At 47.8% G+C, this 26,763-nt stretch overlaps 1 protein-coding gene and 1 long non-coding RNA gene across 9 annotated transcripts; one reads left to right on the top strand and one right to left on the bottom strand.

Annotated features, from left to right (window-relative positions):
- Positions 1 to 83: 83 nt before the first annotated feature.
- Positions 84 to 23,168, bottom strand: BID (BH3 interacting domain death agonist). 6 transcript variants are annotated; one of them, XM_055712847.1, is made up of 8 exons: positions 23,030 to 23,157; positions 17,315 to 17,385; positions 9,776 to 9,918; positions 7,929 to 7,997; positions 5,201 to 5,393; positions 3,799 to 3,941; positions 2,014 to 2,217; positions 84 to 1,035 (listed from the first exon to the last, which is right to left on the bottom strand). In XM_055712847.1, exons 4-8 carry the CDS (start codon positions 7,935 to 7,937, stop codon positions 1,024 to 1,026), a joined length of 561 nt encoding a protein of 186 aa, XP_055568822.1. In that variant the 5' UTR covers positions 7,938 to 7,997; positions 9,776 to 9,918; positions 17,315 to 17,385; positions 23,030 to 23,157; the 3' UTR covers positions 84 to 1,023. The 6 variants fall into 6 exon arrangements, with proteins under 6 accessions (XP_055568822.1, XP_055568819.1, XP_005440931.1 ...); XM_055712844.1 differs by having other exon boundaries at positions 5,192 to 5,393; positions 23,030 to 23,145; XM_005440874.4 differs by lacking the exon at positions 23,030 to 23,157 and adding an exon at positions 20,844 to 20,979 and having other exon boundaries at positions 5,192 to 5,393.
- Positions 23,108 to 26,639, top strand: LOC129736280 (uncharacterized). 3 transcript variants are annotated; one of them, XR_008732639.1, is made up of 3 exons: positions 23,108 to 23,187; positions 23,771 to 24,125; positions 24,277 to 26,639. It is a non-coding gene; the product is annotated as an uncharacterized LOC129736280 (long non-coding RNA). The 3 variants fall into 3 exon arrangements; XR_008732640.1 differs by having other exon boundaries at positions 23,771 to 24,409; positions 24,977 to 26,639; XR_008732641.1 differs by having other exon boundaries at positions 23,771 to 24,734; positions 24,977 to 26,639.
- The last annotated feature ends 124 nt before the right edge of the window (positions 26,640 to 26,763 follow it).

Genomic DNA, 26,763 nt, shown 5'->3' with positions numbered 1-26,763 from the left:
TAGAGGAACATGAATATTTGCACACAAAAAACTGACAATACCAAAAAAAATCCAGGTGGAAATTGAAATTCTTAAGAGCTGTATTGCCATAAGAACTGACAATTTTATTTAAGTTAAAAAACCCACAAAATATTTACATCGATTCAGAACTTCTGAGGCTGCTGGATCATAGGTGAAGTCATGACAGGTATGTATCAAATCAACCCGAGTCACAGTTTGTTGAACCTGAGATGTGACTACAATACTCATAAGAAATGCCAGGTCCAAGGCTGATACCTTCTTTCCCTTTATAGCATGACATTCTAAAGCTAAACACTTTTCCTCAAGCATATCCAGGTTGCATTCCCTGAAAGAATTTGCCCTGTACCTAGCCCTGCCCTTTTCTTTAGATTCTTGTTTGGTTTTAATTTTTCAAGCAAGCACAGGTTTATGGCAATTAATATTGAAGTATCTTTACTTCAGCTTTTCCTGGTCAAACACCTCAGTCTCTGTCAGTGTCTCTCTTGCTGCCAGCTCCTCACTAAGATAGACCTGATTGACATACAAGCCCCCTCCCCCCTTTGGTGATCTGTGTTGATCAGCCACCCATTTTACAGCTTGAGGCCTTTCTGGGAACAGTAACACTCAGTGTGGCTCAGCTGCAGCACCTGGAGCTGGACTGGGAAGAGCTTAACTAAAGCAAAATGCTACAGCTAATTCAAAAAAATACTGAAGTGCAGGCTCTGCTCACAGCACTTCCTCCAGGGGCACAGGCCAGGGTCTGCACAAAGGCTAGGAAAGTAAAAAAAAAAACCACACACCCACAGAGAGAGCAAGCACTACCCCTCACAGGCACCAGCAGAGCTGGCACACAGCTCACACTATCACTATCATTGCTGTGCTAGTCTACAACAGCCTATCTATGAAGCTCTGCCTTCCCTTTCACAGCTGTATCTCAGAAGTTGAGAGCAGAAAAAGAGATTCACACACATGAAGTAAAGAGTCTTCAGGAATCCGCATCCTCCACACAGAGGGCTGGCGAGCTCAGTTATCCAGCTAGAGGGAGAGAAACAGAACCAGCGTTAACAGCAACAGAGCCACCGTCCCATGGCAAGACCTGTGCCCTGTGCCTGCCTGCGGAGCCCGGCAGCCACCACGGCTGCATGTCCCCACGGCCACAAACCATGGCTCGACTCTGCCACCTCCAGCACTGCATGTCTGCCATCACCGCCTGACATCACCCACTTTCCGTGCTAATGGCAGGGAGAGCACTGGCACAAGTCCCAGAACAGTGTGGAACAGCCTCCGGTGCCCAGCTCTATCCCGCTCCTAATGCCACCACGCTGGGGCAGGTGGGCAACCATCAGCCCAGCAGCCCTTTGCCTGCCCGCTCTGCGCTATGGCAGCGCCCCACGGAGCGGTAAGGCAGCACAGGGCAGTCTCCTACACTAGTGACCAGTTTCTGCATGCACGTGCGTGCGTGTCCCCTCCCCTCCCCCAACAGGGCAGTCGCTGAAGCAGGGGCCAGACGCCCGCCCGAGCCTCTACCCTGGCTTGACTGCTAGCAGTTCAGTGTCCCCCCTGTGCTGCAGCTCCAACAAAGAACAAGAATGGAGCTGCCGTGTCCCATCTGGCCATTCCTCGTTGTTCTGCTGTTGCTCAGGGGCAGCTCCTTTCTCCTTCCACTTCTGCCAGGCTCTGGGGAGCCCAGGGAGACAAGAGCAGAGGCCTCAGGCCCAACCGGTTCAGGAAACGTTGGCCTGCAGAGCTCGGGTCAGGCCTGCCTTGCCCGCACAGCTCCCCGAAGAGACTGCAGGGAGGAGACGAGCAATCGCATCTTTCTCTGCCCTACATTATAAATGTGCTCTGTTCACCAACTTCTGTGAGTGGGGTGAGGAGAAGCTGTGACATGTCCCCCTCAAGCCTCACTCCCTCAGCACACCACAGGGACTGGCATTCCCTTCTGGACAAACCTCCAGAGCACCACAGGGAAACCGGTTGTTCCCTCCAGGAAAGCCGTCTGACCGCACTCACCATTCTGACAACGTAGTTGTGGAGCTGCTGCCTGATGTAGTTCACAGTGGTGTTGAAGACACGCGGTAGAAGGGAGGGCATTGTATTTGCAATTTTTTTAGTTAAGACCATTGCTAGCACCAACATGCCCTTCTCCTGTTCCATGTCTAAGGGGATGGCTCGTGCAAGCCCTTCCACTGCCTCCGACATGTGCCGGATTATCTCCTGTATGGAAGGAAGAGAGAGATCTCAGCGCAATAGCTCTGGGAGAAAGGGATCTCTGCGCAGCCTGCCAGTCCTGTGCTGGTAACAACGTGCTTGTTCCAGCACCTCACAGGATGCTGCTCCCCCCTTCCTCCTGGGCACAGCAGCCTGCCTGTTACGTGCCCTCAATGGCAGCAAGGATGACTACATTAAGCTCAGCTGCTCACCCAAGACAAAAAGAAAGGGAGACAACACATACACTACTGGAAAATTTAGACAGCACCTTACACACTCAGGGCGAAACAGCCCCCCTTCCTCCCCAGCCTAGCCTGCCAAGTCCTCAAATGGCACAGGAATCCTGGGGCTCCCAGGAAAGGCAACCTGCCCTAAACACAGTGAAGCTCAGGGGTACAAGCTTAGATGGGGACTATCAAGAACACAAAGTGAGTTTCATAGAAAAGCTTTCACATAGGGAGGAGCTAGACAAGGTGTCCAAGCATGGAACAAATACTGCCTTGCTCTGCAGTATGTATATGCACACACTAAGCTATGCTACTAGTGTGAAAAAGCAAGGTCCACCTGGTCAGAAGTTAGGTTTGGCTCGTTCTTATTGAAGACCAAAAAGTTAGGCAATAAATTTGAAGGCCTAAACCAAACTGGGTGGAGAACAAGACAGCAGGAGTGGGGAGGGTCAGACTCTGCTGGAATCAGTCTGTGCAGGTGACAAACCCCAGTAGAAGACACCCACATCACAAAAAAAAAAAGCCAAAAAAGATTGGTTTAAGTCATTAAATCCTGCCTTTTCAGCAAGAAGGTGAACCCTTAATTCAAAGACAGCATTAGCTTATAAAGCATAAGAAACTCAATCACAGGCAGAGAAAGCCAAACAAGCCATAAAGCCAGTTATCTTGAAGATGCCAAAAAGGCTCTGTGGAAGAAAACTGTGGCTCTTGATCCAGATGTGGATCCAATCCTTAAAAGGAAAAAAGGAGGTATGTCTAACACAAGGGACCTCAAACGCAGACCTTCTCAGCAGGTCACCCATCCAGGGCAAACCTCACTGCCACCCCCAATGCCGACAGCCTGAGCTAAACAGTTACGGCACTAGAAAAGGGTCTCACTACTTGCTGTCCCTTCAGTGTTCAGTAAGAAGCACAAGTCGAGCTGCTGGCACAAACACTGCTCCAGTTTTGCCGACATGACAAGCAGCAGACAAACAGGATCCAGCACCAAAGATCTTAAGGACAAATACTAAGCCTCAACCAGACAGTTGATTTTCAAAGATAAGCCATTGGGCCAACAAAATGAAGTCAAAATGCCTCTGAAAGTCTGTTCTCCACAACTACCCCAATTTCACCATCTGCAGAAAGGAGACTGAACCCAAGGAACCCAACTGGCAGGGTAACAGCTGCCACAGGATACAGCATCACCTCTTAACAAATCTTAAAATGTAAGCGTTTGGGCTGAATTTTAAGATGGCAACAATTAAATCGGCAAACTAGCAAAGATACAGACATTGCAAGCTTGCTGCTTCAAAGTCACTGCAGGAAGGATGCACAGCATTTAGAAAGGGACCTGCTAGTCAGGTGGCTTCTCACTCACCTCTCCAGACAGATTCTTGTTCAGGAAGTGCTGCATTAGGTCATTTACTACTCTTGCATTGATTTCTTTATCAAACCGGTCTCCAATCTCAGCAAGCTGAGCAGCAATGGTCTGGACAACTTCATTTACCTCAGGGTCAAACACTGCCAACACATACAGCAGGATTTAGTCCACAGGCTGCAGTCAGACTAGGTTTGGCGCAGGTAAGCTGACCCACAGCATTTTGCAAGAATTCCCTTCCCATCCCACCCCCAATCACAGTGCATTCATGACAGTGATGCACACTACAACCTCCTTGCATGCACTCAACTCATTTACCAGAGACCGTGTGCAACAGGTTATCTGTAGTTCAGGTAAAGTGCAGCCATACGCTGCCCAAAAAACACCACACGGGAAGGTCAGAACACCTCCAACCAGAATTCGTACAGGACAGCTACAGCCAACACCTTGCTTAGAGAAGTGAGCGTGTGCCTAGTTTTGTCAAGTGACTACTGTCAGGACCTGTCTCTTAAGCACCATCTGAAGCATGCCATCTCACGGAATCATAGAGCAGTTGCGTTGGAAGGGACCTGTAAAAGGTCCTGCAATGAGCAGGGACATCTTCAGCTGGATCAGGTTGCTCAGAGCCCCGTTCAACCCGACCTTGAATTTTGCAGGGATGGGGCATCTGCCATCTCTCTGGATAACCTGTTCCAGTGTTTCACCACCCTCACTATAAAAAAAAAAAGTCTTCCTTGTTATCTAGTCTGATTCTACCCTCCTTTAGTTTAAAAGCATTATTCCTTGTCCGATCTCCTTTTGGCAAAGCTTCCCATTGTCACTTGGGGCATGAGATCTATGCAGGTATGTGTAAGGGAGGGCTATTTACTGTAGCAGTTCCTCCTCAGTCAATATGCCAGCTGACACATTCTGCACAAGGGGTGATAGCCATCCTGCAGGTGGCTAGTGAAGCAGCAACAGTACCAGAAACTATCTGAGGAACAGTTTCCACCACACTGGTAGAGCAGAAAGGGATTCACCCAGTACCAAAACAAGAGTTATTCCAAAATCCCAGCCCAAATACTGATGCTGCCGGAAGAGCAGTGTGAGGCCTAACAACTGTCCTCAAGGACAGCTATCATTAGTACCAGCTTTGTGGCCCTCATTCTGATGTGCTGCAGACAAACCTCAAGGTGATGAGTGCTCTGGAAATCCATGGGGAGATAAGAGTGCTAAGCACTAGCTATCTTTGTGGTTAAAACTCCCAACGAACACCAGCACCACCTGCCACATCTGAAATCTCTCAATGGAGAAAACATTACTCCTCTGAAACAGACCAGCAGCAAAGATAGGAAAAGGGAAAAGAAAACAACACCTTCAGGGAGGCTTGTAGGATAGAGAAAAGAGCACTGACCTAGCTCACCGTTCTGCAAGTGGCCACTCCGATTGCCATCGGTCTGAAGTTCCACCTCATCATCATAGTAGCAGCTGTCTTTCAGGAATGGCACAATCCCCTGGCTTTGCAGGGAATGCAGCTGCTCTCTGAACCTGCAGTCAGAGGATGCCTCCAGGAAGGTGTACAGCAGTGCACACTCCATCTGGACAGATCCATTGATCTTAAAAGTAAGAAAAATCAACGTTAAGCCCATGCCTAGGAAAAGTCCCACTCAAAAAGTCTACACATATGCTGTTTTCCAACCCCCCCAAACACATTTCTCTGGCCTCCTTTGGGCATCCCAAAGAGCCTTAGTCAGGGAGTCCATAAGACTTCAGCAAACGCACACCAACACCTGGATGTGTGCCCACACAGAACGGTCTGGTGGTGAATGACGGATGGCTCTGTTCTTACAAACCAGTGGTGGAAGAGTCAGCTCACCTTCTCCTCACATTTCCAGCTGTGCCAATAACAAACCCTGCTCAGAACTCCTCTTTTGAAATAGGTGTGTACTTAGCACAAACCACCCACTTCTCCCTTTTCAGACATCTTTGTTTGGAAGGTTTTTACCCCTGTATTTGGGAATTGGGCATGCTACTTCCTGTGCATGAGCCCAGCAGCTTCCCTTTAAATGTAATCAGAGCACAACAGTAACAAGGTGAGAAACAGTTAATGGCACAAGTCTGCTAAAAACCCCAAGGTTCAGATTTATTCTCCCTCTTCAATGGGATCTTGACTAGCTCCGTAATAAAACTGTTCAGCTCTCTGTAGAGAACCAAGCAGCTGCTCACTAAGAACAACAGTGAAATGGCAGCACATTGGTGCCTGGTGTCATCTACACTGGCACATCCACCCCCAGTACGCAGGCTGTCCTGGTTTCAGCTGGGATGGAGTTAATTACCTTCTTAGTAGCCAGTACAGTGCTGTGTTTTGGCTTTGATGCGAGAATAAGGTTGATAACCCACTAATGCTTTTAGTTGCTGCTGGGTAATGTTTATACTAACTCAAGGGCTTTTCAGTTTCTCAGGCCCTGCCAGCAAAAAGGCTGGAGGGATACAAGAAACTGGGAGGGGACACAGCCAGGGCAGCTGACCTAAACTAGCCAAAGGGATATTCCATACCCTGGGCTGCGATGTGTATATCTATATAGCCAGGGGGTTGGCTGGAGCAGGCAGCAGCATAACCAACTGAGCATCAGTGAGCAGGTGGTAAGCAGTTGTGTTGTGTATCACATGTTTCTTTCTTCCTTTCCCTCTGGATTTCATTCTCTCCTCCACCCTCTTTGTTCTAACCGTTATTGTCATTATTATTTCATTTTTATTCTGTTTTGTTTATTACATTGTTCTTATCTCAACCCTCCAGTTTTAAATTCCTTCCCCATTCCCCTCCCCATCCCTCTGGGTGAGGAGGGAGTGAGCGACCACGAGACAGGCACAGGCTGCCCCCACAGCCATGCACCCTGCTGCTTCCAGCAAGGCAGGACAGAGCCCAAATTAGTTCGGTTGAGGAGGTCCATGAGGCAGTCAAACCGATGAGCAAGAGGTCCCACTGGAACATGGGGCCTCATAACCAACTAAGGCATCTGCAGAAAACTAGGAGGTTGTCCAATAATTTTAGTTAAGCAGCTAAAAAGAGTAGGATGTTGTGTAAGCACAGAAATAAAAGTGAGAAAGAAAATCCTTACTCTGGTACACAGAATGTCTGCAAGAAAATGCTTAGGCTTAATCCAACTAGGGAGAAGAATCAAGGCTAAAGTAGAATGGTTTGTCTTGCCAACTGCATAGGGTAATAGATATGCAACCAGGATGAACTTGATAATTTAAAGGAAGTTTCAGACACCTTTTGGTGAGTGAAACTTTGCAAGACCACCTATATGTACAGAACCCTATCAGTAATATACCAGACCCATATTGCCTAGGCAACAGCAGCAAAACTGGGACAAATGCATAAGTAGTAATTAAGGAGAGGTTTTTTTACTTGAGACTGGACAGAAAAAAAGACAACAGACAACAAAAAGGAGACTTCAGAAGTGGGAACAAATGGAAAATAAGGTATATAATAAATATTATTATATAGGAAATATATTATATATAGGAAAATAAGGTCAGAGACGACAAAAGGCACATCTTCCATGACCTGACCGTGGATTTTTACAGACAGTAGTGAAGCTCACCTGGTGACCCACGCTCACTGGGGCACCAGCGGCAATCCCCTTGAACAACCCACTGGACTAGTTTGTGTCCAAAAGGCTTGTGGGTGGGCAGAGCAAAGAGGGCTATAACTGTACCCTCACACTAGGTAGAGTGGGGAGGAGAAGACATTTCAATAGCAGCTCAGTGTAGTTAAGATTTAAGTGTGATAAATAGTAGCTTCATAATTGCATTTAATATTGCACAAGATGCATTAAGTTGAGCACAGTGGTATGTCTATTCATTTGACAGCTTAGTTTCTAGACTTATCAATAAATACTGTAGTCTCTTAAACAGCTATGTCTCCAGCCTCACACTGTGAGGCAAGAGGAAGCAGCTTGCCAATTAAGTGGTTCCATCCACTTCTCTATTCAGAGCAGTGTCAGGGCTCCTGCCCGAGCTCCGAGGGAAAAAAGGAGGACACGAGCCAGGACTCTGAGACTTAACCCCTTTGAGGTATCTCAGAACAAGTGCACAAGAGAACTGGTCACTGTGAACCCCTGACTTCAGTCATGTTTGAACCTAACCTGTTCCATGATGGATTCAGAGACAGAGCACCTCTTGTCACCCTCTGCTTCAGACCAGAAGTCCTCGCCCTGCAAAACAGTAAGAAAGAAACAGGTGAAAGGAAAAAAATTTCCTGTAAACCCACATCTTGCAGCAATGTTCATGGGTCTGACCACATCTCATAGAAAATAACCTTTCTAGTGATGCATATCCATATTTCTGGACAGGGCTACCCACCACACAGTCAGTCATAAACAAAGGCTGAGAAAACCACAAGTGTCCCAGCAAGAAGGGCCCTATTCACACGAATGAGGGGCATCAAACTCCTTCCCGTCACAGATGCATGAAAGACAGCAGAGCAATGTATCTTTAAAGCCAAGAGGTGGTGATGGGGAAGGGAGGGACAAGACTTCATAGTGCCAGAGGCTGGAACACAAAGCAGTGTAATCACAGGGGAGTTCCTCAGTATCTACTGAGAGCAGGTAAGCTGCTTGGGTCTGCATGCACAGCAGCATGTTCTGAAGTGAAACACCCAGCTGACAGTGCTACAGATCTGCAGGACTTTAAGGCTGCCTACCCTGACACCCATGCAGAGGTACACGTGCATACTCAGGTTATTTCAATACTTCCCCAGCAAACACCTAGGGACAGAGAAGGTTGCACCAAGCGTCATCAAAGGCTTCTAGTTACATGAACACTAATCCATTAAGCCTCCAGGGAGCCCTACTAGGAAGAAGGGAAAAAACAGGACCCAGGTCACAAGCTCCTCTGCCCCCAAGGTGCATGCTCAGGGCCGACAACCCACAGCCTGCCTTGTGGCTGGGCAGTGCCCAAGGGAACAGGCATGCAGGGAGGCCAGAGAGCATGGCACAGGAGGTGGCCTCTCACCCACCAAGAGCAGCTGGTAAGGAGCACAGTGCTCCCTCCTCATTCGGCCAGGTGAGCTGACGGGCAGGCCAGACCAGCAGCTGAAGCAGTCACATCTGGTACAGGAAGTCCCAGAGCAAGAAAGGTGCAAGATTTGCACTTGCTGTGCAGATAACTCAAGGCTACCCACCTAGCAAATGCCAAAGCAGGGAGGACAGGAATCCTGTTTGGGAATCCTGCATTTGCTGCCTCAGATGCAACAGTCCCACAACTGCACACAGAAGTCTCTGGTGCAAACTGGCTTCAGCTCTTGATGAGCAGGGCCTGGCTGAAAGTGGGCACTACCTTCCCACCAGGCCTTCACCCAGGGCAATAGTCTGGCTGCTACACAGGTACCCTCTCATCAAAAATGGGGTGAAAGTGCCAAGGAGCCCAACCAGGTGGCCTGCAACCACCAAAGACCTGGCTAGCGATGAATGATCCTATTTCATAGTAACAACCCCTCACAACTGTGTTTTAAATAACTAAGCATGCTGGTGGAAAAGAGGAAGCGAGAACAGAAATTATTACTGTGGCTTCCTTCAGAGTTTGTATTAATTTAGAGAGATCATGAATTTCCCAACTTTTCAAAGGCTCTTAGAAGCCCCCAAGACTGAAACATATTCTCAACAGCCCACAGGCAGCCTCTTAACCATAAGCTTATTTTTCATTTAGTTGTTACAATAGACCAGGGGTCCTCGAACTACGGCCTGCGGGCTGGATATGGCCCCCCAGGGTCCTCAATCCGGCCCCCGGTATTTACAGACCCCCCCCGCCGGGGGTTGGGGGGGAAACCAAGCAGCCGCAGATGACTGCCTGCCACTGCATCCGCGCACCGGCCCCCTGGTTAAAAAGTTTGAGGACCCCTGCAATAGACTAACAGCCTCTTAAAACACAGGCTCAGCCTTTACTGCTTTGCATTTTTCTTTATTCCATTCAAATCCTTATTGCTGCTACTCACCTTTAAAGGGAGTGCTGGCTGGGGAGAGTGCGGTCCTCCCTCTTCTCTGGGACCTGAAACAGGTCAGGGTGACCCTTCTCCTTGGCTTGACTTTGCTGAAGAGCCAGATGTTAATTCAGGTTGGAGAACTTGAGACAGAATGCCTGAGATTAAGAGGAAAGTGGCGATTTAGCATTCAGCTGTGGCAGGACCTTAGCTTTGTTCAAATTCCCCAGGAGCTGTCCACACGAGCAACATTTCTGTAGGCTAGGCAAAGCCTCAACTCACACATATTTTGGTTTTATAGATAACATTTATTTTCAATTCAACATAATTCAGCCCAAGCCCAAGGTGTTCATGTTACAACTAGTAAACAGTGGATATTCTCTGATACTAACTCCTGCTCAGTTAAGCACCACGTCCTAAGCCATCACGGCTTCGACTGCGGGAAGGCTGAAGTAGTACTGAGCCTCAGCTGCCACATCGCATTTGCCTTGAAACTCACATTCACCACAGCAATCTTCTTGGCCTCTATCAGTGTTGCCATCCTCACCCAGCTCTAGTCTATGCCAAAAGCTTCATGCAGGACCACAGCAGCACTCTACAGCTGGTCAGATTAACCCATGCTGGCTCATTTGGCTGGCAACAGCCAGCTGACTAACTCGAGCACAGGCTGAACAAATCTCCCCGTTCTTTCAAGGTGCAAGAAGTTGCACCATCCTCTGCTCACACCACACTACATACACAGAGGGGCAGATGTTCTACGGTTCTGGCAGAAGTGCGATGCAACACAAGTCACTACGACTGCAAGTCGCACACAAGTGGCCAGATGTGCTGGTGAAACTAGCTGAGTAGCACTAAAGAGAATTCTCACTCGCAAAAACTTTACAGCAAAACCTCTTCCACCCAAAGCTAGCCAAACTGTGCTAGGGTTACCCATTTTCTTCATTGACGAGAATTCCAGTAAATTGCTGGAGGGCAAGCTGAGCAGTCAGGTGGCAATAAACAGACTAAATAAAACAACAGCTTGCAGAAGGACCAAGGCAATCTTTCTTACACAAGAGGATAGAGCAGAAATCAAAAAAAGCAGAAATCCTTCCTTGGGGGATTTACCACCTGCCACCTCTTTCCAAGGAAAGCTCAGGCTGAGGCTTTAAAATCCAGATTCCCTACATTTGTCATACTTTCACACTGCCAGGAAACTCATTTGTCCAAAAACTCACAAAAAAGGCAACAAAAAAAAGAAATGCACTGTTGTCTTTTCCCACTCCCTGCTTTAAAAGAAGATGTACAGACCACGTCAGTCCAGGAAGGAAAAGAGGCAAGCTATTCCATTCCTGTATCAGAAAATACAAGTCAAACAGAGATTCAGATCTGTTCCGGGCTTGCCTATACAGCTAAGCCCAGAAAGGCAGGGCACAGCAGCTTGGCACAAGGCTCTGCAACCACATCACCCACACCAGCTTACTATGCCGACTAGAAGCTCTTAAGAGGAACTTGACCCTGCTTGTGCATGCTCCTCACATCAGTTCCTGGAGATGTGCATGAAAGGTGCCTGGATCTGTCTCTACAGACCTAACGCTGTTTTGAAAGCGCTTATGCTTTTCAAAAAGAGGCAGAAGCTTATATGTTGGTTATGGCAGGAAGGTCCTCCCTGAGTGCTGCACAGGTAAAACCTCAACAAGAGCCTCTCAAAACCAGAAAGGGGCTGTGCAGCCCCTACCCCGCCAGGGTTCCTGCCGCACCCAGAGATGTTAACGGGTGTGCAGGGGGAAGAGACCCATGCACTCATGGGTGTTCTTCCCCTCAGAGGATCATCTCAGTTCTATGTAAAGTTAGACGCTCCCCAGGCAAGTCCATAGAATTAGAGACATTAAAAAAAAATATCACCCATCACAGCTGCAGATTGCAAGTTTGTTCACTCCGGCACATGAGCAGAGATAAGACAAAAAAGAACAATAATAAAATTCACCACACTCCGAAGTACTTATATGGTAAAAAATTAAGACAAAGAGGCTTGAAGATGAGAATTTCGTGAACTAAATTCCTTGAATCAGACACTCACCACTGAGGCAGTGAAAGTCCCTGAAGGGTTCCAGTCCTCAGCTAATACAAAGCTCTGCTTGGGTGGTCAAAAACACACCAAAGAACACGGAAAAGGATTTATCCCACACTACAAAATGGCTCCCTACTACTACAATACAAGGCAAAATTCCAGAAACTTCAAGTTTTAGACAATTACTTAAAATCAATGCAAGTGGCTTGCATAGTCACAAAGTTCCTCCTGAGAAGTCAAATTCCTTAACAGAATTTTAAACAAATAGACCCCTGAAGAGCAAGCCCCAATCAAGTGTAATTATGCTGATGTCACCTGAATTTTTTAATCATTAAGACTTCGGAAATCTGAATCTAACACTACCAGGATAAGACCTTTTCTCGTGGATGGAAAGAGTTACAAAAGAAAATGTATATTGGGTGAAAAGAATATTTAGTTGGAGAATGAGAAAAGAGGGAGATAATTGCTACAAACACGATCTGCATTCAGATTCAGATTCTAACTAGACCATTTGCTAAGGTTGCTTTAGGCCTGCTGAAAGTCATGGAATGAGTTTTATGGAGTATGATTTTAAAAAGCATTAGATACCAATTAATTTTAATGCATTATTCCCTTTCACACTTTCAATTCACTCATTAGACAAATGAGCTTAATGTGTTAACAGCTACCTCTGAAAAACCACTAGATGCCTTGAGGTATTCAACAGATAAGACTACAACCAGCTTTTTGAATCGGTTCTTACCATCTTCCTTAGAAAAGAAGTGGAGGGGCCATTTTAAGCACAAGTTTAGGACCCTTAAATCAGCTCTGAATAGTCAGTGTGGGGCATGTCCATTCCAACTCAACACTGTGTTGGGATGAAAGACTGGAGAAGCATGTGTTAAGTAAACATTAACTACAGTTAGAGGAGCACATCCACCAGCCACTTGTCAACACAGAACTAAAGACCTCATTCCACCCACGCGCCAATTTCAACAAGAGAGAATTCTGTGGATGCTTCCCCCAAAGCAAGCCTCCAAGGCAATCACAATTCTTTAGATGGGGCCGGGTATATCCCGAGGGATGGTGCATACTGCTCTCCTCCAGCAACACCAGTCCCTTCAGGTCTGGTGTCCCGTCTTCTGTTTCTCCTTCTCACCCTCAAGTTGTATTAGTCTTTAAATCTTAAAAGGAACTCATCAGTGCAGCTGTTCCCAGCTGTGCCTACCAGTGAGGGGTGGCAACAGTAGAGGCAGCAGCAGGCAGGGCCAGAATCCCCTGACTCCAGGCTTTAAGGAGAAATGGCATGGCAAGTTTGCAGGGTGGAAAAGAGGGACAGGCAGGACTGCAAGACAGTCTGCACTCCACAGCTCTCTTCCACACCTGCACCTCCTCCCACATCACTGAACTACCTCCTGCAGTTCTGGGAGGCATAAGTAAAGGGAAAAGGCTCTTACTGTACCACGCTTCTCCCAGCACCCTTGCTGATGGTGCCACACCAGCTTGGGCAAAGAGGCAACACTGGCCATAGTCGTGCTGGAGAGACCAGACTAAGTTCTCCCTGCCATACCACCGCCACATACTGCATATTTCAAGAGCAAATGCTGCAAGCACACATTTTATCTTCCCAGGTACAGAGCTACACATGGAAACAGCACAGCTGCAAAGCATGCAAGATTTCACCAGCTCTAAAAAACAAGGTACCTCCAGACACTGCAAGCCCACCACCAGCAGCTCCACACACACCAGCGAGAATCAGCTGGCAGCATATACTACTGTTAGAGGAACTCTCAATAATGCTCAAGGCTGCTGTGAACAACAGTAGGTCCCAGAATCCCTACAACAACAGTGCTAAGCCACCCTACAAATCAGCTTTCGTCCCCTCTTCACACTTCCATTATGTCTTCAAGACTGCTCAGAAAAGAATCCACCCCACCACAAATAATGCCTCTGCTTACCACCACCACCTCTCCTCACAGCTCAGCCTGTGAGTTACTATTCTCAGCTGTATCAGACACTGTCTGGTTATGAAAACATACTCTTTCCAGCAGCAAAGCCACATGCTTGTAGGGCTGACTCCTTTAACAACTTGTCTGGATTCCGAGACAAGTCCCATACAAACACCTGGACAGAGACACTATCAGTCAATGGACCTGTTGTCTGAGTTGTCAAGATATTTACCTTTATGTCTCACATTTGAGTTAGAAATCAATTAAAGCCTTCAAAGCAGAAACTGCAATAAAGCATCAGTCACCGAGAAAGTGCATAGGATTGAAGCCTTTTTGATTTCCTCTGCCTGGCAGCTGAAAGATAAGAACTTTATTTTTGGCAGTCAGGATGACATCATTCTTGGAAGAAATGAAATGGTGCCTATTTGTCCCTTCCTAGACCTGGCGGCTTTTACCTGTCTCGGAGGCAAATATTCCATTGCTGAGTTGCAGAGCTCTTTTCTAGAAGAAGGCATAATTTTACAGGTAGGGAAACTAAGGCACTTGATATGACCTGACATTTTAAATCCACAACCACTCAGTTTCACAGTCTTCCTGAAAACCTGCCACAGGCACAACCACTTTACGTAACCAGCCATTACTAGAAAGTGAGGAAGAGAAGCGAAGATAAACAGCACCGCAGACTTAAGAAGTTCCTTATTTGAGGAAGGATGTGCCTAAGCTGTGCCACACTGCTGCCCATAGCACTTCAACACATGACAGCATAAGCAAATCCTACATAATATAGCCCAAAGTCCGCCGAGGAGTCCCCATCACCCTGCCACACTCAATTTCTAGCCCATAAATCCAACGGGAACTAAACAGCCCTACTACCAGCAAAAACCAGAGCTTTTCCTCATATTTCTCTAGCTATGGAAGAAACCTGACTACTCCCCATGGCAGTTCCACACATAACTAACAACTTGGCAGGAGGCAGAAACAAAAAGGAAGAGAGCCTGTTGAACTGCTGAGCTGTGCTGAGATGAATAGGGGTTGTCATAACCACAGAAAGCCTGTCCCCATCACTACTCGGCCTGCAAAGGATACGGCAGCCTCTAACAGTGCTTAGAAGGCGCCAAGGCTTTCCTCACCCGAGACCCACTGTCCTCCTAAACCAGAATTTGATTCTAGGCTTTGGAAAGAAAAGCAGGGTGGTGGGGAAACAGACAGTGCGATACATTAGCCAGATGAAGGACAGGCTGAACAAGCCCCTTTGTGCATTTATGGATGCACATACACATGCTACTGCAAAACCGAAGTGATTAATACCAAAGCTACTGACTTCGAGTTTCTCAGGACTTTCCCCACCACAGGGAACACAGCTTCCCAACCACAGGCATTTTCCATGCATTTGTCTCCAAGGGAAGCCACAACTCCAATAGTATCATTTTGGAAGTAGTAAAACTGACAAGCAGCGGGCAGAACACTGAGATGCCAGCAGGTCTGTGGCCCAGCACAGGACAGACCCCATCCCCCAGTCACTTGTGATTTATTTGCTAAACTCTTAGGAAAGATACCCTGCAGCCAGATCCACTAGACTGCTCAAACCCACCTCTCCAGCTACTCTCAAGCACAACTGCTGATCGCTTGAGGCAGTCAGCTTTTGTTTCTCTCCCTTTCAAGATAGCACCCTCCTTTAAGATGCAAATAATGCCACTACCAGTCACTCCAGCAAGGGATTTTAAACCTTTGATTTAAAAAAATACATTGAAAAGTGCTGAATGTTCTTGCTCGGTAGTTTCAGTGTATATTTATCTTCTAGTATTCAGTGGCACTGAAACTCTAAATAGAGCACAAAGACCCAACACCAATGGATGCTTGTCCAACTGCCGCCTTCGCTGGATCATTTTTACCTTTGATTCTTTATGCTGCCTTAGTACAGAGTGAACACCTCAGCCTGAATGCTAAATACTCTCAGCTGTGTATTTTGACTTAGAAATACATTGCACAGTTTTTTTGATGGGGCTTTATCTTCCTTTTTGAAAGAAAGGCTTTAGAGAGTTTCGAAAAGAAGGTTTCGATTGGCCTTTAAGGGATTTATTTCAGCTCCAAGGTCTGCCACTGTTTCACATTACTCTTCATGACAACATGAATTGCAGCAATCTTCTAGTTATCAGGGCAGTACTTTGACTTCTTAGAAGGAAAAAGAACTTCCTCATCAACCTTTATTTTCATTTGGCTGAGAATGTTGTTGCCCAGCCCCTATGCAGCACATCAATGAATAAGAAGGAACACTGCCATACTACTAACTCTCCTCAAACAAAAGGTAGGCAGGAACTTCTGATTATTGTGGTTTCTATATCAGATCAGTGATGGAGGCAGCACTGTTCAGTATTCTTCAGAAGCCAGCCTACAGATAAAGCTACATTGAAACTGAGTCAGAAGAAACCCTGCAGCTCAAATTGCCCCAAAGCTTGGAGCCGAGATTTGGATTCAGCTAACTGCAGCTAGACCCAAATGGAATTTGCACATCTCCATATTCTGGGCATGGCCACACCTAAGAGGAAGAGGCAAGATTTGGATCCTGACTGCCAATGCAGGTGGTTTTCTTTTGATCTGGGATTGAGCTTAGTTTTTTCCCCTCTGGTGTTGAGCAAAGTAACTCCAGTCAGGCAAACCCGCCCTGCATTTCATCTCCTCAGGAACATGACGAAAATACTTCTACCTTTCCTAAGGACCTGGTAGGAGGAAGCAGAGCAAACCCTGATGAAAAGACACAATCACCCTCCTAAGATTACTGATCTTTACAGGGTCAGCTCTGTGTTCACAAGTCCAACTATCAGCCCAGTAGCTGCAACACAACCCTGCAATAATGTCACAGGGCACGTTCAAGCTGTGCTTACTGTTTGCCTCTTGGAAATGACTGAGGAATCATAATTCCAGTCTTCTGACATTACAAAGGAAGGCCACAATGGGAGCAGGGAGCTCCTCAGTAGTGTTGGTAAGTGGTGGGCACTGGAACAAACTCCAGTTATCACTGGTGATGTGCAAGTGACAGTGTCAAGTCAAACAAATACAAAACTTGCATCCAAATTTAGAAGATGCCACTGCTGGGGCATCAGCACTGGACACTTATACTCTGGCATGCTTTTACAGTGGAGAAGCAACAAAGTGTTCAGTCCCTGGGGCACAGATGACAGTCTCTTATCACTTGGCCTCTCACAAATGCAGGTGCCACTTGGACAGGCTCTGACAAGAGCTGCCAAACAAGACATCAGAAAGTGAGACTGGATACAGTAACTGTCATGCCACCTAGAGGACAAGACTATCCTTATTTTACTTTTAAACCCATGCACTACTGTTATGTGCCAGCCTGAGCACAGTCAGAAAATCAGGAATACCACTTCATATTGCAACTTTGAGGCATGTCACGGCTGATACCAACAATAAAGAAGAATGTAATTCTCTTTCCTTTGCCTGACTGGCAAGTTAAACAAGCAAAGTATAAAACTCATCAAAAACAATAAAAAAATGTAAAAGATGGCTGTACAGACACAGGTGGCCACTAACAGTAGCATTGCCTTTGCCTTTGGTTACCTTCAGGCTGTATGACTAGACAAGAACTCCTCTTCCAGACTTGTAAGTACCAGGAATATCTGCACTGCTTTCTGCAGACAAAAAAAGAAAAAAAAAAGACAGAAGCTATAAAGATGCTCACAATGTGAAGTTTAAATACTGCATCAGCGTAGGTCATTTGAGACTACACATCCAAGGAGCAATACACCTAAGAGAACCTGATCAAAAGCTCCCTGCTTAAGACAAGTATGGTGACGCAACAGTCAGGATGGCAGGCACAGAGCTACAGCTTGGTGCACAGAACAATTTACTTTCAAGACGATTTTTACAGCTGGTACTCTCCAGAATTATTTTAGCGGAGCCTGTTTACCTTATCGGACTTGGAACACTCACTATAAAGACAAGACTTAAAGCATTGATGGAAAAAGACAAATCTTCACAGCTGCATGTTTGTCTGCTCTGAAAGCATACACAACCTCTCTCAATATTCAACAGATTCTCCAGAACATGAAAGTGAATCTTAAATGGGTTTCCTTCCTCCAAAACAGGAGGTGTATCATAGCTATAAAAATCTCTTCCATTCCTTACTTTTATGTAATAACCGTGTACCGGTACAGACAGCCAAAGAGACAATCCCTAGAAGAAAAGCCTGACACTGGTCCTTTGATAACACTGAACATGCTGGCCCTTAGGAGAATTCTCTCCCACCGTGTTGCATTACAACCTCTTACTACCACCATGATAATTAAACTGATGAAGCCTGTGGAAAAAAACCCAACAAAACACAAATCAAAACAAAAACCACCTTGAAGGAATTTCTTAAGACAGGAGCCTAGACATCCTCAGGAACCTCAGAGGAAGTTGTGTATCAAACCAGGCTGGCAACTCAAAACAGCATTTACAGCCCTGATCAAAGGGTTTTGACAGCAGTGCCTCAAACTTGTGAGCATGAAAGAAAGCATCATCTCTTTTAAACACCTTTAGCACAATGATAGATGGCTAAGAAAACATTCTCTTTCACAGAAACTCAGCAGGAGCCATTTGGAAGCTGTGATTAGCAGAACTGCAGAACAGTTGCCTCCAGGAGCACACATTTCCTACTGTCCAGGCAAATGGATGCAGTTACACAAGATGCCCCAGCACTCTTCATCACTCCTCCACTCAGCACTGCTCCAGCCTCTCTAGCTGTAAGTCCAAAAGCACAGTGAGAAAGCACCGATTTTACGAAAATACACGACCGTGCATGAAATAATGCAAACCATTTCACTTTCAGTTTTAGCTAATGAGGAAACACAGATTAACACTAAATCCCAAGAAGCGAATATAAAACTGAAATTAAACAACCAGCTGATCTAAGGGGATTTGTTTTGTATGCCTGTTAATCTAAGGGTGTAACAACAATTACAGTAAACTACCAGGACCGAAGTACATATTTTCTCCTTTAAACGAAATGAAAGAAATAGCCCAATACGTCAGAAACACCTGCGTATTGCCCATTCACTATGAACTGCAGCAAGAGCATACTAGGAACTGATCAAAGGTCACAGTGTTTTATCAGGAAATACAGATGGTTTCCAGACACTTAAATTCAACATCCATGTATGCAATGATTGCACACACAATCCAATTCCCCTGCTCATACCTTCAGTGAAGCTGAATAAAAGCTCTGAGATTTTAACAGAAAGTGGTGAGCAAAATACTGAGGTAGGAGTTTAAAGCCAAGTGACAGTCCTCTTGTGATATAGAGCAGCATTCTGAGAATGTACCGAGGTGTACAGCCCTTTCCTCATGTTCACCATCAAGGACAGTCCAACCAAAGCCCACCAAGGCACCTCCACGCAGTACCATATTGGTGTGAAGAAACAGGAGAGCCAGCAGAATGGATCAAGAACAGAAGTTACTAAGCAGACAAGGCAATACTAGCAACGCTAAGCTAAAGGGCTACTAAAGGGGATGAGATTGAAAGATTCTTAGAACAGCTGTTGCAAAGGATGCAAAAGACACCAACACAGCACTATGCTCTATGCTTGAGCAATTGCTTCAAAAATCGTGTAGGAAGCAACGCATGCCATCTCATCCAGGTATAAGGAGGTGTCTAACACACACTGATGGCAGCTACAGGGTCCTGTTCAATAGGTGAGGCAACAGCAGGATGCCAGGACATGGTTCACTACAGACATCTGGTACCAATCAAGGCAATCACAGAAGCTTAACAGATTGCTTTCAAACCTAAAGATCGAGACTGGACACTCTGCATGACTTGTAAAAATAAATGTTACATTTTACCCCTCCTTTCCCTATCCTTCTCTGAGCTGGGTGAAAAGAAAAAATCTCTGGGAAAGGGACCAACTATACTCATTGCTGCTTATTTTAATTAAAGCTGAACCCAGCCCCCTGTAACTGCCTCCAACCCCAAGATAAGACATCCAAAACAACAGGGGATCATACTTCAAGCAGAAATCTGCTCCTTTAGCCAAGCTTTAATTTCAACTCCCTAATTAGAAATATTTGCATATACTTTGCTTTGCACAGCACACAGATACGAAGATAATTTCAGCCACAGTATGCTAAGAGAAAACCAGAGGAAGGTGCTTTGCAAAGAAATACCAGATTTGCTGGTAAATTCTGCTTTTTCGCTAGTCGAAGAATTGCATGGAAATGAAACCTGCTCATGTGCTCTCAATTCCCTCAAGTAGAAAAAAACCCCAGACCTACCTCCTACTGCTTGTTAGTTCATTCATACCTAGTGGTTGCAGCAGCTGCTTCATCAAGGAGCCAACACCTCATAGCTGCTCCTCCACAGTTACACCAGCAGTCTTTGCACTGAGCATATACACTTTTTAGTGGTTATTATGTCCCTACTGCCCCATTCAGTGGGATGTAAGGGAAGCTGTAATTTCTGAATGCCAGGCCACTCCAGGAAGGTCTCCAAAGGTGGCAGTCACTAGATTTATGTGCCTGTCTGCTTCCAAATTAAACATTTTCATGCTATTACAAGAAAAAAAATCTGTTTGATCTGTCAGCTCCTCCAACTCCTTCCATCCTGTTACACAAGAAAAACACAATACACGGAAACAACATAGCATAACTGACTCCAGGTGAAAGCGCTCAGTGAAAATACACACCAGCCTCCCCCTAATTATGTATCACAGCTCTTAATGTTTTGGGAGCTAACAGAAATAAAAGGCCACACTAAGCACCTTTACAAGGCCCTCACATTTATCCAAAGGTGCAGTGTCCTAGTGCTGGGTACAGGTATACTTAATCCCCAAGAGGAGAAACTCCAGGTTTGCACAGGCAGCACTGGTGGAACTCAAGCACACTGTTCTGCTGAATGTGCACAGTGAGAAACCGAGCTGAACTCATGGTCTCAGCGGTACTAGCGCCAGCTGGCCTCCTGTGGCTGTAAGAAATTGGAAGGGCAGGAACTCAACAAAACCACCTAACCAAAAAAAAAAAATCAGTCTTATTTTTTCTTCCTAAATTCAGCAGATGTCACCAAATGCAAACAAGACGCAGCCAAGTAAGAAGGGGAGATTTTCACACCCACCTTTCTTAGTACAGGGCAGCTTATCCAGCAGGCTCACAGTCAGGTATTACACACTGCACATACACAATGGACGTTTTTTGCCTCAGCTGGACCCTAAACCCTGCCAGGCAGTTATTTTTAATGACAGGCAAGAGATCTAGAAAAGACAGGAAAATGGCAAGAGATAGGTTGCAGAAATTCAAGCAAGTTAACAAAGTGCTAGAATGCCTCTTTTTATACAATGCATTCCCCAGGTGTTTTTGCGTAACACCAACGGCACAGAGGATATCACAAGTAGAGTATAGCTTTGCAACACCTAAAGAAGACTGAACAGCACTAAACTTGTTAGGTAAAGAAGTTGCAAAGGAGAGAAAAATGCACAACCCCCACCCTTTTTTTAAGGAATACCTTTAAAAATGTTATACTTCCACGGGCAGGTGAAAACAGTTTCAGTCTGATTGGTGACAAAAAGTTACAACAGAACACCAGTCTTCCCCACAAGTGGACTTTTTGCAAAAGTCCTTTACCAAAAAAACCCAACCCAACCCAAAAACCTTAAAAATAATTTCCTGTTGGGAAACCACCTTGCTCCTTCTTCCACCTAACACAATCATTTCGAAAAGATAACAAAACAAGCATCCTGCAAGACTTTGGCTCACATACCTTAAAAAACATCAAGAAGAGCTGCCAACTTCTAAAGTATGGACTTTCTGGACTAAGACTTCAGTGATTTAAGTAACTCTGAGGCCCTCTACCTTTTTTTTTTTTCAGTAAAAGCTACAAAATACTGTGCATTAACAGAAGACAAGACCCCCCCCCCAAAAAACAAACAAACAAACAACAACCTGCCAGTTTCAGAGCCACTGGCCCTCCAAGGTACAGAGACCATCACCTGACCACACGCACCAGAGAAACGCCTTTCTAGGGAAGGGGACCTGCTCACACCGTTTCTTTCCACTTCGCACGCTGTGCGGCTTCCTGCCCCAGCTTCTGCCACCCCGAACGAACGCTGCCCTCGGGTCACAGCGACGTGACCGCTGCTCGCGGGGAACAACGAGGCAGCCAAGGCTGTCACCCCCTGCACGGCGGCCAAGGACAAGCTGTGGGAAGGTGAAGGAGGCTGGAGAAGAGCACACACCGAAGTGACTCATCTTTATCAGTCACCAGGTTCTCCTACGAACTATATAACACCATTATCGGAAATCCTTCCCTGCCCGCTTTCTCGCCGCCGCTGCCACTCCACAGCCCCGCCGCCGGAAAGCCGAGGCAAGCACGGGTCCCGCGGAGCCGCCGCTACGGGATTAACCCCTTGCTCCCTCCTGCCCCGCAAACATCCCCCAGGCTGAAACCTGCCACCACAGACCGAGGGCGAGAGCGTCGGGTTTACGGCTGGGCTCGATAATCTTAAAGGTCTTTTCCAACCTCCATGACTCCACGCTCAGCTTTACCACGCGGGCCAAGGCAAGAGAGCGTCCGTCCCGGTTTACGGGATACCGCCCGTGCGGAAGGGAGCCCGGTCTGCAACAGACACAGACACGGTGGCGGAGGGTGACTCCATTACGGCGGGGTGAAGCCGAAGACGGGCCAGAGCGAGCAGCAGAGCGGCGGCCCGGCCCCGGCCCGGCCCCCCCGGGCGGAGGGCAGCGGGGGCGGGCACCGGTGACCAGCGGAGCGCGGCCGGGCGGGGCTGTCGGAAGATGGAGGGAGCGAGCGGGAAACAAAGTTCAAGGAAAAAGCGGGCGGCTGCAGAGCGAGGTCGGATACGGCCGGCGAAAACCGACCGGGGGAAGCGCATCAGTCGCGGCCCGCAGAACGTTTCCCGCAACCCGCCCCCCCCCCCGGGCCACCGACCGCTCGCCTCGCCGGCGGGCTGAGGGTTGCGAGAAGCAACCGGCAAGTCAGGCCCCGCGGCGCCCCAACCCCCGCTCCCGCCGGCCCCCCTTCCCGAGGCGGGGGCCGCTGTCCCGGAGGGACCGGGGCGGGCCCGACCCGCCGGGGAGCGCCGCGATGCTCACCGCGCCGGCTTCCCGCCCTGCCCTCCCCCCAGCGCGGGCCGGCTGGCGGCGGCGTTCGCAGCGCCGGGCTCGCTCCCTCCCCGCTCCCCGCCGAGGGGAAGGGAAGGAGCAGGTGCGGCGGCGGTTCCGCGGCCCCCACCCCGCAGCCCCGCGAAGCGCTCCCGCCGCCGGGCCGGTGCGGGCCGTACTCACCCAGCAGGAGCGGGGCCCGGCGGCGCGAGCGCGCTGCCTCCCCTCGCGCTATTTGAGCGGCGCCAGGCCCCGCCCCCCCGGCCCTTCGGGGCGGCGCGCGGGCAACGGCGGCACGCGGGCAACGGCGGGCCAGGGGCGGCGGGCAACGGCCGCGCGCGGTAACGGCCGGGGGGGCAACGTAACGGGGGGGGGGGGGGGGGTAACGTAACGGGGGGTAACGGCCCGGCCGAGGCCAGCCCGGGAGGCGGCCTGAGGCGATGAGGCCCCGCCGCCGGGGGGTGGGTGCGGGGCTGCCCCGGCGGGGGGCGGGGCCGGGCCGCGGGCTGCCCGGGGTGACGGGCCGGGCGCGGGGGAAGGCGGAGCCGGGCCGCCCGCCCCGCGCTTCCTCGGGGCCAGCCGCGGCCGTGAAAGTGGCTCCCGGCGGCTGGTGCCGGGGCTTTCCCCGAGCGGAGCCGCCCTCCCGCCGGCGCGGCCCCCTCAGCGTGGGGGTGACGCGGCACCGGGCCTCCGGCCCCGCCGTTGGCAGGATTGTTCTGGAGCTCGACCAGCGTCCGACCTTGTGCTGCTGGGCCGAAACCTCGTGTCCATTTTACAGCCACTACATCCCTGCCAAAAATAATATTAAATTTTCATTTAATATAGTTTTATGTGTTTAGTATCATTCTACTTCAACTAATTTTTATTTAAACAGCCTTACGGTTTTAATGTAGTTTTGTTTCTCTTACTTTGTATTTAATACAGGTTTCCTGTCGTGTGCTTTCTTCTTCCTAACATGCCGAGGCACCGTACCGATTTCAGCCTTGGTTTTGCTACGCGGAGCACACCGTGGGTGTTTAATCAGGAAGGGGCTGATGGCAGAGTGCTTTTTAAAGTTCCTGGGATTCTGCAAAATTAAGACCAAACTAATTCTGATTCAGGTTTGAGTCATGTGTTTGTCAACCCAGCAAGTGGCTTCATGCTGGGAACTAGGTAGGGGGGGAAAATTGACACGTAGGTATCTGCCAACTTTTGTAAATTCCAAGGAATTGAAGAGAAGTTTCTGGTTTTTTTCAAACTGTTCAACTTGATCTTGGAAAGTCAGCACTGCTAGCCACAGGTAGGCAAAATGCATACTCTGCCTTCTGTCCAGAAGAAATCGGCATTATTTTTTGTTCGCTTGGTTTTGGTATCTGAGTAATATAGATTATTTTATGTATTTGTATAGAAAATGTAAATAATAAAAAAGAGATGTGATCTTTTGCTTACAGGAAACCACGTGATTCCTATGTCTGAGACATTCAGAAAAGTACCACGTACTCAGCAAGTTTGGAAATACTCGTTTATCCACTCCCTTGCAGTCCACAGGCACTGAGACTGTTGCAAAGATGCCAAGGGAAAATGGTACTTTTTCCAAAGCCTGGACAGGTTTTTTGTCTTTCCTTATCCTGAATGCTGTGTAAAGGGATGCAGGCTAAGGAAGGAGGCAACTCTTCATCGCTTCCATTGAGTAATATCTATAAAATGAAGCAGGAGGCCCCCTCCTTCCCTCTGGCAGGATGATACCATCTGTGATGCAGCTGAGGAGCCACGTTACAGCACTGTTGCTTTTACCCATTACCACCTGTAGGAGCCTTTTCTCAATTGCCGCTGATGCTTTAGGATTTAAAGGAGGAAGATGCACTCGACCTCTGCTTGAATTGAATCTCCTCCAAGTATGCTTTTCCTGGTGAGATGAGCAGCCCAGTGGCATTCTTACGAGATTAGGTTTGCATTCTACCATATACAGGACTTAAAAATGCAATTGCTAATGCAGGCAGCTGTCCCAGCACTCACGGTTGGGACTTTTCAAAAACAAACATGAGGGAAGCCAAAATGCCAGGTTTTGCATCTGCTCTTTGATCTTAGCATTAGGCGTGACTTCCTCCTAGTTATGTTTCCTGACAAGTCACATGTGTTGTCTTTATCCAGGCCAAGCAGCTGTACAACATAATATGTTATGGCCAGGAGGCTCTGCATTGAACCCATTGACATCCTCCTTCCTGTGCTCCTCCTCAGAGCCAAGGGCACGTTCACGCTGCTTCCACCTCAGTAACCGCTGTGCTGTTCCTTACCTCAGCACTGAACCTGAAGAACTGGGGAGGAGTCACGGGGAACAAGGCAGGCTGGGTGAGGTAGCTTCGAGGGCATGAAACACCATGTGGGGAAAGGATGGGAGGCTCTCGAAGGCTACTCATCATCAATGGAAACTGAAAGAAGCAGCTGCCAGCACGCTGGGCTCCTGAGGCAGGACTTTTTTGTAAGAGATCTTCTTCAGGTGTTACTTCTTACGCGCACATAGCTAATCTGTGCAGGGAGTGTGATCCTGCTCATCTCCACGGGCCCTCCATCCAGGGCTGGTGCAGCTCATTGCCAAAGTGAGCAATACAGAAACACCTCCTAGGAGACTGGTGGTTCTGTCCATAGTTTATAAAATAGCAGAACCTCTGGGTCCCTAATTGAGGTCAGGGGCTAACAAGTTTGCAGTGTAATTAAAAGCTGTGATGAAGTGTTGTAAGGCTGGCTTCCTGAGCTATGGATGGGAGCTGACCTCCTGTGTCTCAAAGTCCAGCGGTCAATTTCCATATATTCGTTTCTCTTCTGGCATCACAGAAATCCTTGTGGACTGGCCTTTTGACACCAGAGAGATCCCTCCTGGCTAACCACAGCTTTCTCCCACTACTCTCTGAAAGCAAGAGACCACAAGGACAGGAAGAGGTGTATGGTTTGAAACAGCCTCCAAGAAGTGCCGACCTACTGAGCTACACGGATGAAACGAAGTCGTGAGCTGTGTCGCTCCTGAGCGCAGCCTGCTATCTCCAGCCTCCAGGCCCTGGGGCCCACCCCCCAGCGCCAGCCACGTTACAAACACGAGGGTTTATCCTTTGTTTTGAAAATGGTTGGGTGCAGGAAAAGAAGACTCGTTCGGGATTTCCCCTGCCTGGGATTTCCCACAACTTCCTGTGTTTTCTGCTTTTGAAAAAAAAAAAAAAAAAAAGGCACGAAGTCTTATGATTTCTGTTTACTCAGTGACAGCATTGCTGCTGTCTGGGTGTCATTCCTTCAGGCATCAAGCTCCTGATGTTTACTGAACCCAGCACCCACCACTTGGGGTGAACACTGACCCTTTTCACACAGGAGATACCCAGATGCCTTGTCTTGACACATGAGCTGGTGAGCTTGAACCTCTGAATCCTTCCAGTCAGTTCAAGGGGCACAGCTCTGGAGCGCCACATCCCTTAAGCTGGCAGAGTGCAGATGAGACAGGGCATGGAGTGGTGGGGGTTTAAAACAACACAAAAAGTCAGCACAGAAACAGAAATGTCATTCATTCCTTATTTTACTGAATGCTGCTATACCACTGTCAGGTGTTCACGCTAGGACTGCAGGCTAAGAAAGTGAGCTACAGCTACAGAAATGAAGTCTTAGTTCCTACAATTCAATTTACATTACTTTCAGCCCTTCTGGGCCATTACTTGTAATTTCTCTTCACAGAGAAGCTGAAGAAACAATGTAAAATGTGGAGAGAGGAACCACGTATTTGTGTTGTATCAAGATCGATTTGTTTGTATCTCAGGTAAGATGGGCTGTGAGTGTTCCAGCAAAAGAAAAATTGAAGTCGGACCGTCTTAACACTGAGGTTTTTGTCTCAAGATCGCTTTCCCTCAGCTCCAGCTTCCTCTTTAATCATCAGCCATGGGAGTGAATGCAAGGGAAAC

Source organism: Falco cherrug, chromosome 5 (genome assembly GCF_023634085.1).
Source record: "Falco cherrug isolate bFalChe1 chromosome 5, bFalChe1.pri, whole genome shotgun sequence".
Classification (NCBI taxonomy): domain Eukaryota; kingdom Metazoa; phylum Chordata; class Aves; order Falconiformes; family Falconidae; genus Falco; species Falco cherrug.
The sequence above is the reverse complement of the archived record's forward strand: the minus strand, read 5'-3'. Positions and strand labels throughout refer to the sequence as shown.

Excerpts from the sequence above, each read along its gene's own strand:
- BID (XM_055712846.1), bottom strand. Across the intron at positions 3,942-5,191 it reads CTTGCAGAACGGTGAGCTAG|TGTTTGACCCTGAGGTAAAT; the intron begins GTCAGTGCTCTT and ends ATGTGTTGGCAG. Across the intron at positions 2,218-3,798 it reads ACAAGAATCTGTCTGGAGAG|GAGATAATCCGGCACATGTC; the intron begins GTGAGTGAGAAG and ends CCTTCCATACAG.